At 42.8% G+C, this 13,293-nt stretch overlaps 1 protein-coding gene and 1 pseudogene across 2 annotated transcripts in view; one reads left to right on the top strand and one right to left on the bottom strand.

The window, feature by feature from the left end:
- PPM1H (protein phosphatase, Mg2+/Mn2+ dependent 1H) overlaps positions 1-2,176 on the top strand; it is a 301,134-nt gene extending 298,958 nt beyond the window's left edge. Inside the window, exon 10 of the mRNA XM_081588932.1 lies at positions 840-2,176. Coding sequence (XP_081445058.1) covers positions 840-987 — 148 coding nt within the window. The 3' untranslated portion in view covers positions 988-2,176. The remainder of the gene's footprint in view (positions 1-839) is intronic.
- Positions 2,177-6,321: 4,145 nt separating this feature from the next.
- Positions 6,322-12,955, bottom strand: LOC145545147 (cyclin-dependent kinase 2 pseudogene; annotated as a pseudogene). The gene has a single exon (XR_014081905.1). The product of XR_014081905.1 is annotated as a cyclin-dependent kinase 2 pseudogene (transcript).
- Between the last annotated feature and the right edge of the window lie 338 nt (positions 12,956-13,293).

Raw genomic sequence — 13,293 nt, forward strand, 5'->3', positions numbered from 1 at the left:
GGTCCTTCTTACTTGTGCTAGCATATTTTTCTTTAAATCAACTTGCTTTTTAAAAACAAATTAAAAAGGAGATTTGCCCTACCAGAAATAGAAAATGACCATCCTTTGGCCTAAAAGCAATGTGGCTCTAAAAATAAACACATTGGAAACAAAACCTGTTTTTCCCATGTACTTCTTTAGCTGGAGACTGCCGTAGAAAGCTCTGAGCCTGAGCAGATATGTGTTAAAGGTACACCAGCACTAAACTGGGACTCTGTCACTGACATCAAAATTCTCAAAAGAAAACTGAGCAGCAGAACAGTTTAGGTTATTTATTGTATGTCCAACTACCACCTAAATAGTAATCTCACATTAGGCACCCCACATTGGGGAAAAGATGGCCTTGGCTTTTTGCTTCTTTGTTGCTGTTTAGTCACTAAGTCATGTCCAACTCGTTTGTGACCCCATGGACTGTAGCTCACCAGTCCACAGAATCTCCCAGGCAAGAATACTGGAGTGGGTTGCCATTTCCTTATCCAAAGGATCTTCCTGGCCTGGGGATCAAACCCACGTCTCCTGCATTGCAGGTGGATTCTTTACCACTGTGTGTGTATGCTAAGTCACTTCAGTCACGTCTGACTCTTTGTGATCCCATGGACTGTAGTCCAATAGGCTCCTCTGTCCATGGGATTCTGTAGGCAAGAATACTGGAGTGGGCTGCCAAGCCTTCCTCCAGGCGATCTTCGCGACCCAGGGAAACTGTCTACAGTCTGTAGTAATGCCTTCTTCCCAGCCTCTCCCGAATGCCAGTTCTGCCTGATATCACACTGACCATGTCATCCGTGCTTCTCCCTGCACAGGTACACGCTGGCAGCTCAGGACCTGGTGATGCGTGCCCGCGGTGTCCTGAAGGATAGAGGATGGCGGATATCCAATGACCGACTGGGCTCAGGAGACGACATTTCTGTATACGTCATTCCTTTAATACATGGAAACAAACTGTCGTGAAAACAGCCCAGGGTTTTGGAAGGACAGGAGGGATGAAAGCTGGGATGCCTCTGGGCAGGGCTGGGCTGGGGAGTGCCCCAGCGCAGTTCCAAGTGATGCCACCCCTTCCCAGCCCAGGTGGGGAGCTTGCTGCGGAAAGGCCTCTGGTTGAGCTTCAGGAGGACCCTTGGGTTTCAGTCTCCTCTTTAGAAACAGGTCTGGATACATGAAAGAGCAAAACATAAAGGCTGCTACTGAGTGTTGTATTTCTTTTGGTTCCTTTCGTAGGCCTCCTAGGTGGCCATGGCCCATCTCAGGGGCACCTACGTCATATTTATTTTATCTGGCGTAGCTGGGGCAGCCACTTTCGGGTGGTCACTGGCAGAAGGCTCTCCAGCCCGCCCAGCTGCCAACCTCTCTACTGGTTAACAGTGCTGCGTTGGAGTGCTGGGGATCACGCCTCAGAAGATGGAAGCACACATCTTCTCGTAAGCCTGAAATGTCTTTCAGGGAACACTATCTGTGTGTCTGTGTCTCTTTCTTTATTCTTTGTTTGGTAAGGGTGGGGTGCAGCAGGGATGTTTTTCTGATATTCCTTGAATCTTAATTGTTTCCCTTCCATAGAACAGACCTGGGACTTCCCAGGCCCCTGCCGAGGAATGTGTGTGTCCAAGTCTGGCTCGGACTGTCCCCACATCCTGTAGCCCACACTGCCCAGGCAGCCATCTGGAGCTGTGCCCTGGCTGACAGAGTTCAATCTTTGTTATGTAACAGTTTGTTCCTGAGTTGGTTTTTCTCACCAAATCAATGTGCTTTCATGAAAATATGAGTATTGCTTTGGACCAGCGGTTCCTCTGTCGTCTTCATGGGTCCCCCTGGTATGGTTTTCGGTTTCTCTCTGAGAGCCTGGGTGTTCGTTTCTGGATTGGTTGGCCCTCCCCCCACCCACTGTGCCATAAGGATACACACGAAGCAGTGTTGAATCGAGTGGTGTAGACGTTCCTTATATCAATCAGTTCACCACACCTCACTGGAGGATCACTCCTCCACCTAGATCCAGGTTCTGAGGGTGGGGGCTGTCCCCAAGCCCACGCCAAATATTGTGTTAAGGATCAACATTTGTCAAGGAGCCCCAGTCTTATTAGCTTCACCATCATATTTGGGCAAGACCCACACAGAATGGTAATGCAATAAAAGTGCATTTGAATCAGGTTGACTGGTCCCTGTCAGGCCGTGCGCCCTGTTCTTTCTCCACAGAAGCATGTCCCAGCCCCCAAGGTACCAAGACCTCTTTCCCTCTCCCTCCACCTCTAGGTGTTCCTCACAAGAGCAGCACTGGACGGATCAGATCTGCCTGCTGCTTCTCTGCCGGGAGGACTCACAAAATAGAGTTCTAGGAATCACTTCTATCTCTTAGGCAGATGGCTTCTTGGTATGGCAGCATCTTGTAGAGCAGGCTCCAGTCACCAAGTCTTCTTCCTGTAGACCATAGACCTCCTGTGGTAGCATCACCATCTTAGCTACTTTTTGTAATAAAAACATGTGCTTCCCCTCCCACCATTAAAGAAAAAAGTCATTGCTGTGATTCCCTCAGAAGGCTGGAGAGTCAGTTCTACTTCCTGTGTGTTCGAATCCCTTCCCCAGAGCGGGAAGATAGTTTCCCCAAAGGGAAAGATAACTTTCCTCTGGGATAATCACCTGCATTTACATTCCCAGAATGTAAATATTCTCTTAGGAATGGCCTGGAGCCTTCCTACTTAGAAACGTGTTCATCCCACAGTGTGGAAACAATGCCTGGTCTTGTGGGTGAAGTGTGGTGGGAATTTACCCACCAAGTGTTTGCCAAAATGTTGCCTGGGAAGAACTGGACGGACTGCTCCTTTGTCAGGAGTCATCTTCATCTCATGGCTTCCGTGCTCCTTCAATAAATCTTAGCCACCCCCAGGGACAGCTCTATAGGGAGAAGTCTGTGGTAAACAACCTGCTGCTCTCGGGAAATGTGCAGGCATCCTGCAGCAGAATGGTCCACTTTCTGTTGCTGTGCTGACTCTCAAAACCATGTACAAATTCAGAAACTTGAGAAAGTTTTCCATGGAGGACTCTGAGCCACCTTCTTTGGGAAGCTGTCCTCACAAGCTGTCACCTCTTCCCTGTGTTCCCATTGCCTTTCATTTATTTCCTGTGCTGCTATTTTATTCAAGGCACTAGAGTCCGAGTTTGGATGTGCGTGGTCATATAGATGTCATGACAACGTTCCACTCTCCATTTCGTTTCCTGCCAAGGCATGTCTGGACAAAAAATCTCTGGAACCTCCTTGTTCAATTTATCCTGAAGTCTTGAGCATTTAGTCCCACTGGATTTAGTTAGAAAGGTATCTAGGAATTCTCTTTATAAGCCCCCCTTGGATGGAAGGATCTTGGTAGCAAGCTGACGCCATGTGTCTGTTTGGGGATGGGAGGGAAACCACAAGAGATGAATCAGATGTGGGAAAAATATGATTTGTTAATGCCTGTGGCAGGTCTGCCCAGCACGGATGCTCTGAGTTGAGCTTCTTCCATTTCAGCCTTATTTTTCACCCAGGCTCTGGATCATCCCATCCCAGAGTACTAACTGTGTCTACGCATCAGTTGGCCCTTGGAGCATTCCTGGAAAGGTCAAAAGGCAACACCAAATTCTGCAGAACATATTTATACGTGGTTCTCTTATCTTGCCTATCCTGTTTGCTTGCCCTGGTGGCCTCAGAGGAAGTCTTGCTTAATGAAAAGCTTTTGATTTCCCAGTCATCTTTATGGCTGTCTGGGAGGTCAGGGGGGTGGCCACTTTCTTTCATGAAAGGCTGTCTCAGTTCTGAATCTCCTTGTTGGGCTGGCCTCTGCTCTTCTGAACATTTGGTGACACTCCCCCTTAAAGACCACCCAGTCATGCGCCATCCACACTGGTGTTTTGTCAGGCAACAACAAAACCTGTGTTCTCCCTACACCTGAAACCAGAGCAGTGCCAGCAGCCTGAAGACTGGAGGGCATATTCTCCTGTGGCTGCGTGGGCCTAAATGCTCTTCTTAGGGAGGGAACAGAGAAGTGAAAACTCGGCGAGGCCAAGTAATCCTCTACCAGGACAAAGCCCCCAAAGTGGGGATTTGTTATTTTCCACTGTTTACAGCTTTGGGGAATTGGGGTATTTAACTTTTTTTAATCCCTAGCAGTTTACCCCGTAACATGGGGCTGCATGAAGTTAGCTGTGCTTTTTTTTTTTTTTTTTAATTCTCAGTGTTCATTTACTTCTTGGAAAGAATCACAGCTGTCAGTAGATACTGGTGGACAGAGATGAGAGTCCCAGATCCAGAGTTGGCCTCAGATTTGGCCATTCCAGCAGGGTTTTCAGTTTACCAAGAGCACTAGTGTGGAAACACTTGGGGAAAAAAAAAAACCCTACATCTTTACGACTCTGGTCTAACCTCCTCGCTCATCTGCCAATCAACTTTATTTCAAAGGTCAGTGGTTTTCTTTCCACCACCGTCTGAGGATCTTACCTTCCTTTAAGTGACCCGGCAGCTCCAGTTTTCAGACTGAACATGTTAAGCTTTAATGAGATTCTATTTTCGGTAAGTTCATGCTACTGGGACACATGGAAGAAAGCAGTGAGAGTCACTGTCTATGCAAAAAACCCACCAGGCTGACTCTAGAAGGTAGCAGGTCTAAGATGACAGTGGAACAGTATCTGGCCATCTGACAGAATTTTACATTAGGAATCTGGATTTTTGAAGACTTTCAATTGCAGAGACAGGTCGCAGCCTGCACTCCCTAGACCACTTCCCCCCCAGCACACTTTGGTCCTGTGTGGGTGATGTGGCTTATGTGTGTACACTGGGATTTTTCAAAGGACACTACATGAGCAGCCCCACTTGCCTCTTCTGTAAGCACCATGGTGGCCCTTTGTGATCTGAGTGCCAGACTAGGGAAGTGCTGCTCTTTCTAACCCACGATGTGATTTGTGTAAATAGCTTTAATTTTGCCTTGGCGTCTTAGATGAAGTTTTGTTTCTGTAGCGACCAGGTAGACAGAGACCAAACGAGGCTGTAAATGTGATGTTTTCTACTGTGATGTACTTGAAGGAGAATCTCGTGTCCTCCAATTTTCCATAGTATTTTGTGTTTGGGGAGTCCTGAGGTGACTCTTTGATTCCTATTTTGCCTCCATTTTCTTTGTTTCTTCTGGAAACCCAGGGAGGCCCCCAGTAGAGATCATTTGTAAGGAATGTATCATGGTCTGGGTTTCCAAGAAAATACCCTACGTACAGAGAAATAAGAAGAATCTGCCTGAAAATGGTTCCGGCACCATGTAACCTTTATGCTTTGTGATTGTGAAACCTTGACTTTTGTAACCCAAAAATGAAACCTGTTTAGTAAAGGGGATCTATTTTGTGTGTTTTGAAACTTAGGTGCAATGTTCCCTGGAAAAAGCTAAAGAAATGTATATGCTCAATGCCGTTTTAAAATAAAATATTATATATATATGTATATAGGATACCTTTAGCAAAACTTTTGTGTGTCACTTCTTTCAATTCACTAAGAAGTTTCTTCATATCAGGTAATGGAATGAGATGAGAGGGTCATGGCCTCATGGGGAATTGTCAACTGTGAATAGACTCAAAAGAAAATCAGATGGGAATGGATGCCAACACTGTAGGTCTTCACAGGAAATCAGCAGTCAAGACTATATATTTCACCAGTGCCTCTAGAACTACCATGGATACTGCTCCCAAGAACTACTCCAAACAGGTAATTCTTTTTTTTTTTTTAATTGAGGTATAACTGACATGCAACATTGTTGCATTAGTTTCAGTTGTACAACTTAATGATTTGATGTTGGCTGTAGCCCACCAGGCTCCTCTGTCCATGGGGATTCTCCAGGCAAGAATACTAGAGTGGCTTGTCATGCCCTCCTCCAGGGGATCTTTCTAACCCAGGGATTGAACCCAGGTCTCCCACATTGTAGGCGGACTCTGTACCATCTGAGCCACCAGGGAAGACCAAGAATCCTGGAGAGGGTAGCCTATCCCTTCTCCAGGGGATTTTCCCGACCCAGGAATTAACCCGGGATCTCCTCCATTGCAGGCAGATTCTTTACCAACTGAGCTACCAGGGAAGCCCATCTATTACTACATAGTATTACAAGCTTTTTTTCCTTGTGATGAACACAATTACGCAGCAGTTTGAACATTCTCTGGCATTTCCTTTCTTTGGGATTGGAATGAAAGCTGACCTTTACCAGTCCTGTGGCCACTGCTGAGTTTTCCAAATCTGCTGGCATATTGAGTGCAGCACTTTAATAGCATCATCTTTCAGGATTGTTTTCTTTTTTTTTTTTAACTAGGCACTTTTTTTTAATCAGTTACCAACTAACTTACAAATAATGTTAACAGCAAGAACACTCAAGAACAAAAGGTGGGAGAAGAGAGAGAAAAGCATAAAAAGAAAGGTTTTTTTTCAAAAAAACATATTTGTATTACAAGCCCCAAGGTGTAAATGGCAACAAATCCCCACCCATTCCCACTTAAAAAACTACTATAACCTGAAATATAATCGTTCATCCTTCTTTTAAAGAAATATTTTTTCCCCAATGTCCCTATTCAGTCACTGCCCTGAGTGTCAGAATTCTCAAAATGATGTCTCAACCTTAACTTTTACTCTTATGGGGTGGCCTTCAGAGGAAGATGGGACCTAGCACCTTAAGACTCTTAAAAAGGAGAGAAAAATTCAAACACCTTTCACTTGCCTCATAAGGCCAAGGTGAAGCGCAGTCCTTGTCCCAGAGCCTCCTAGACACACCTTGCCCATAGGAGGGACAGGCGAGAAGCCCAGGAGCCATCATTTATACGGCAGCTCCACCAGGACTGCAGAGACTGGGAGTCTTAAGTCTCCCAGATGTTAAGTGAGATGAAACACTAACACTAGGGTATAAACTGGTTGGATCTATTTTTTTTAACCTAATTCTTTAAAACAGGCCCCTCCATAACGTTTTTGTTTTGCTTGGTTTTCAGAGGTTCCAACTTAGCTCCCACTGCTATCAGTTGGCCTTACACAGTGGCTCCAGAGGCTTGGGGTCTCTATCATCCCAGATACAGAAAATAATAATAGTGGGGCTTTCAGAGACTGGGATGGCAAACCCTATGTGGACGGAGGAGAAAGTCTTTTTATTTTATCTAAGAGGAGGGAGAGAGGGTAGTGGAGGCTGACTTAAGTGCATCTAATACTGAAGCATCCTTTCAATTTCACCTATTTCTTCCCTCCACCCCATCACTCCAGAGTGGACTGGTTAAGAGGGGCAGGTAAGTGCTAAGGCAACCAGACAAGATCAGTGAGCTAAGAGCCCGGGGCTGAGCCAAATTACACTCGCACTGCAGGAGAGGGTGATACTGGGGGTAGGGGCTTGAGAAAGCCATCAGTGTTGAAGGTGAGGTACTGGCTTGGTCACATCTTGGAAGAGAGGGTGAGCCAGAGCTGCCTTGGCTGAAATCTGCTTGTTAGGGTCATAGCGCAGCATTTGCGATAACAAGCTCTGTCCATCTTCATCCGGGGAGGCACCACTTTGCTAAAATCTTGCCTGGCCCACTTGGGGAAACTTGGCTTATAATCTGGCATAGAAGTAACTCCTGGCCAAACCACCTCATCTGGGGTCTCCAGGATCCGAAAGATCTGGAAGAGTTGGTCGATCTCAGAATCTCCGGGGAATAGGGTCCGGCGGGTCACCATCTCAGCAAAGATGCAACTGAGGCTCCAGATGTCCACAGCTGTGGAGTAGTACTTGCAGCCCAGAAAGATTTCTGGGCTCAGTACCACAGAGTCACCACCTCGTCGGTATAAGAACGTACAGGGACCCAAAAAGCTCTGGCTCGTCCAAAGTCTGCTAGCTTGATGGACCCATCTGCATTGATAAGAAGATTCTGAGTTTTGAGGTCTCGGTGCAGGACCCGAAGAGAGTGGCAGAAAGCTAGGCCCTAGAGCAGCTGGAACGAGTAGCTCTTTATGAGGGGAAGAGGAATGCCAGTGAGCACACAGGCATCCATGAATTTCTTGAGATCCTGGTGCAGAAACTCAAATACCAGGTAGAGTTTGTTTTCTGTGTGAATGACATCCAGCAGTTTGACAGTATTAGGGTGATTAAGCTCCTTAAGCAGAGAGATCTCTCATAGGGCAGTACTGGGTACGCCCTCTGTCTCAGCGTCCAGGAGGATTTTTTTAAGCGTCACCACTTCTCCCATTAACTTTTTGGCTTTGTACACAACTCCATACGTGCCCTCTCTCATCTTTTCCACTTTCTGGAAGTTCTCCATGAAGCCTAGCGAGTCGGGTCAGCCCGGCCCTGGAGCGGGGGCCTGGGAACCCTGCAGAAAACGGCACCCAGCTCCTGGGAGCGAGGAGGGGAAACGGGGCCAAGCACTGCAACTGAGGTCAGGCTGGAACGCAGTGTATCTCTCCTTCTTGTCAATTTATCCAACTTGAAACAATATTGCGACCTCCGCCCCCCCCACCCCCAGTTCCCTCCTTTCAGGATTTTAATGGTAGTTCTATTTAATTTTCTGAGGAACTTCCATACTGTTTGCCATAGTGGCGCCATCAATTTACATTCCCAACAACTTTTTTCTCCATATCCTTGCCAACACTTATTAGTCTTTTTGATAATAGCCTGAGAGGTGTGAAGGGGTATCTCATGGTTTTGATTGGCATTTCCCTGACGATTAGTGATGCTGAGCCTCTTGGCATGTATCTGTTGGCCATCTGTATGTAGTCGTCTTCAGAAAAATGTATATTCAGACTTTCTGTCCATTTTTTTCATTGATTTTAAGCTGTATGAGTTCCTTATATATTTTGGATATTAACCATTTATCAGATAAATGTCTACAATTTGCAAATATGTTCTCCCATTCAGTACTTTTTCATTTTGTTGATGGTTTCCTTTGCTGTGTATGAGCATTTTAGTTTGATGTATAGTCACTCTTGTTTATTTTCCCCCAGGTGCCAAATCCAAAAAACGTTTGTCATGGAGCTTACCACCTAATGTCAAGGAGCTTACCACCTGTGTTTCCTTCTAGGAGCCTTGTGGTTTCAGGTCTTATGTTTAAGTCTTTGTTTATGGTGTAAGTAGTCACTTGGTTTCATTCTTTGGCATATGGTTGTCCAGTTTTCAATATATCATTTGTTGAAGAGAGTGTCCTTTCCCCAATGTGTATTCTTGGCTTCTCTGTTATGTAACTGACCCTATATGCATGAGTTTATTTCTGAGCTCTCTATGCTGTTCCACTGGGCTGTGTGTCTGTTATCATGCAATGTTATAGTTTTATCAGGGAACATGATGCTTATAGCTTTGTTCTTCTTTCTCAATATTGCTTTGCCTATGTAGCGTTTTTGTGGTTCCATATAAATTTTAGGACTGTTTGTCCTATTTCTGTGCAAAATGCCATTGGGATTTTAACAGAGATTGCATTAAATCTGTGGGTGCTTTGGGTAGCATGGACATTTTAACAATATTAATTCTTTCAGTCCATCAGCACAGTATATCTTTCCATTTATTTGTGTCTTAAATTTCTTTCATCAATGTCTTATAGTTTTCAGTGTACAAGTCTTTCACTTGCTTGGTTAAATTTATTCCTAGAAATTTTATTCTCTTTGATGCAATTGTAAATGGGATTTTCTCCTTTAATCTCTTTCTGATAATTTATTAGTGTATAGAAATGGAACAGATTTCAGTTTACTAATTTTGTATCTTGCAACTTTACTGAATTCATTTTTTAGGAAGTCTTTAGGTTGTTTTTTTTTTTTAACATATACTGTCATGTCATTTGCAAATACTGACAGTTTTACTTCTTTCTAATTTGGATGCCTTTTCTTTCTCTTGCCTTCTAATACTGTGTTTAGTAAAAGGGACAAGAATGAGCATCCTCATCTTGTCTCTGATCTTAAAGGAAAAGTTTTCAGCTTCTCATCTCTGAGTGTGGTGTTAGTTATGGACTTGTTATATATGGTCTCTATTATGTTCAGGTGAATTCCCTCTATACTCATGTTGTTGAGTTTTTATCATAAACAAATGTTAGAAATTTGTCACGTACTTTTTCTGTATCTATTGAGATGATAATATAATTTTTATCTTTCATTTTGTTATTGTGGTGTATCACCTTGTTTTGACGATGTTAAACCATCCTTGCAGCCTTGGAATAAATCCCACTTGATCATGATGTATGATCCTTTTTAATATATGGTTGAATTTGGTTTACTAATATTTTGTTGATGATTTCTGCATCTATGGTTACCAGGGATATTGACCTTTAATTTTCTTTCCTTGTGATGTCCTAATCTGATTTTGGTATAGTATTAATTCATCTTTGAAAGTTAGTTAGAATTCACCAATGAAGCCACTTGATCCTTTTGCTTTTTGGAAGGTTATACTGATTCAGTCTCCTCACTAACAGCTGGTCTGTTCAGACTTCCTATTCCTCATGATTCTGTCTTAGAATGTTGTATGTTACCAGGAATGTAGCTATTTCTTCTACGTTGTTCAGGTTGTTGGCATGCAGTTGTTCACAGTAGTTTCATGAACCTTTGTATTTCTGTGGCATCAGTTGTAATGTCTCCTCTTTAATTTCTTTCAGTGCTTTCTCTTTTTCTCTTGGTAAGTCTCACTAAAGATTTTGTCAACCAAAGACCATCTCCTGGTTTCACTGGTATTTTCTATTGTCTTCTTAGTCTCTATTTCATTTGTTTCTGCTCTGATCTTTGTTATTTCCTTCTTTTTACTAACCTTTGTTTGTTCTTTTTAATTCCTTGAGATATAGTTAGGTTGTTTATTTGAGATTTTCTTGTTTCATGAAGTATACACTTGTCACTATAGCCTTTCTTCTTAGAATTGCTTTTGTTTCATCCCATAGGCTTTCATATGTTTTATTTCCATTTTCACTTGTCTCAAGGTTTTTATGATTTCTCTCTTGACCTATTGATTTGTTCAGTAGCTTGTTTAATTGCCACATATTTGTGAATTTCCTGATTTTGTTCTTGTAATTTACTTCTACTTTCATAGCACCATGGTGAGAAAATATGGCTGATATGCTTTCAGTCTTCTTAAATTTGTTAAGACTGTTTTGTGGCCTAAATCATGATCTATCCTGGAGAATGTTCCATGCACACTGGAAAAAAAAATGCATTTTGTGTTGCTGTTGGATGGAATGCTTTATTTCTGTTAAGTCCATCTTATCTAATTTGTCATTTAAGGCATATGTTTGATTTTCTGCCTGAGTGATTTCTATTGATGTAAGTGGGTTATTAAAATCCCCTACTATTATCGTACTGCTGTCTGTTTCTCTCCTTAGGTATGTTAATATTTGCTTTGTACATTTAGGTGCTCCTATATTATGTGCATAAACATTTACAAATGTTATATCTCCTTGTTGAATTGACTCTTTTATCCAAAGAAGTATTCTTGAGAGGGCAAGTGACTAATATCCTTGCTGAAGACAATTAAGACTCAAGACTCCCTTCTGCCATTTAAGCATTTTAAGTAATTACAAACTGTTAGTAAAATGTAGCATACTATAAAGAAAAGTTATCTTAATAGGTGGGATAAGGCATCAAAAAATGCTAATTCTGCTTAGTTCTAGAGTCCGGTAAGTTAAGTAACTTAGAGAATACTGACACAAAGTTAAAAATAATCAGAGTCCTGATCCATAAAAGAAAGCTGAAAAGCAGACTATAGATCATCTAAAGCTTAGTTCAGAAGAGCTGACTAGATAAGAAATACTTTTATATTAAAAATGATTCTATTACAACATCTACCCAGCTCTTTTCACCTTTACTTTTACCCTAATGCTTATCACACCTCCTCCTCTCAACAGTAGAAACTCATGAAAAGAGTCCATCTTTGGATTAGATACCTTTAGATTTTTCTCTGTGGAAGATGGAGGAGTCTTAGCATTCTCTCACGAGTAGTGCTTAGCATATCAGTTTACCTCCTGGAAGGCTGCAGTAGATGATTGTCTCCAAAGCTGGCTGCCAACTCTGCCTTCTCTGTCAGTGTGCAGATGCTCGTTTTCTCATCAAGATGCAGTGTCTGTATACCCATCCGTTGAACTGGTCTGGCCTGTGACTTGCATTGATTAATAGAATGCAGAAATGACATTCTGAGAATTCCAAGCCCATGTCTCTAGAGGTCTGTAGCACCTGCTTTCACTCTTGGAAACCAGCCGCCCTGCAAATGTCAGACTAAATTACTGAGTGATGAGGCCACCAGGGGGAAAACCTAAGTGCTCGGAAATTGGGAGTGAGCCCATCTTTGATTCTCAAACCCCATTTGAATCACTCCAGGTGATACTATAAGAGAGAGGCCCAGCCAGCTCTCAGCTTTCAAGCCATTCCAACTGAGGTCACAGACATCACAGAGCAGAGAGGAACCATCCACACTGAGCCCTGCCCAAATTTCTGATGCACAGAAACATGAACAAATAAAATGGTTGTGGTTTCACACTGCTAAGATTTGGGTATTTTATTATACAGCAACTGACAGCTGAAACAAAGTACAGATAACCTGGCTCTGGAGGATTTGGAGTACAGTGATTAAAACTATAAACTAAAAAACAAAATGGCATCGAGAAAGTATATTTGTAACTTGGGAAATAATCCTCCTTTTGGAACCTGGCAGAGTGAATGAAATGGGGGAAGCAGACTTACAGCAATAATGCAGCGACTCCACCACCACCACCACCACACAGTAGCCCACGTGGACAGGCAGTTGTCAGACAAGATTCCTTCAAATTCCGAGTTGCCTAGCAGTTTGTGTGTCTTTCAGACAGCAATAACCATAGTACATATTACAGTAGTCCTTTATAGTTTGACATACATACATACATACCATAATGCTATTCTCTCTTGTTTTTCACTTTTTTGTTTTTAAATGCTCACGATCTTTACTGTGAAAGGAAAAAAAAAAAACAAACCAACAAACAAAACCTGTTTTTGTGGGAAAAAGGCAAAAAAGGGGGGGGAAATCACCTGAATGTGGAAGAGCTCACCTCCTGTTTAGCATTTTGTACCTAAGGAAATAAAAACAAACAAAAATAATGCAGACTCTGATGGCTATGATGACATCATGGCAAGAGTTCGCCACACCTTGCTTTTGCTTCTTTGTGCAGCTTATAATGATCATTAGTAAACCAGGAAAATTATGTCTGTTGGAGCTATGAGTGTAGAACAGGGAAACAAAGGTCTTTAAGTCCTCACTCATGATAACCCTATCTCATGTTGTACCATTCATGACCCTTGGGAGAGTCAAATAGTTCTTTGAT

The sequence above is a fragment of the Giraffa tippelskirchi genome, chromosome 4 (genome assembly GCF_054371585.1).
Source record: "Giraffa tippelskirchi isolate mGirTip1 chromosome 4, T2T-mGirTip1v1.2.pri, whole genome shotgun sequence".
Taxonomy (NCBI): domain Eukaryota; kingdom Metazoa; phylum Chordata; class Mammalia; order Artiodactyla; family Giraffidae; genus Giraffa; species Giraffa tippelskirchi.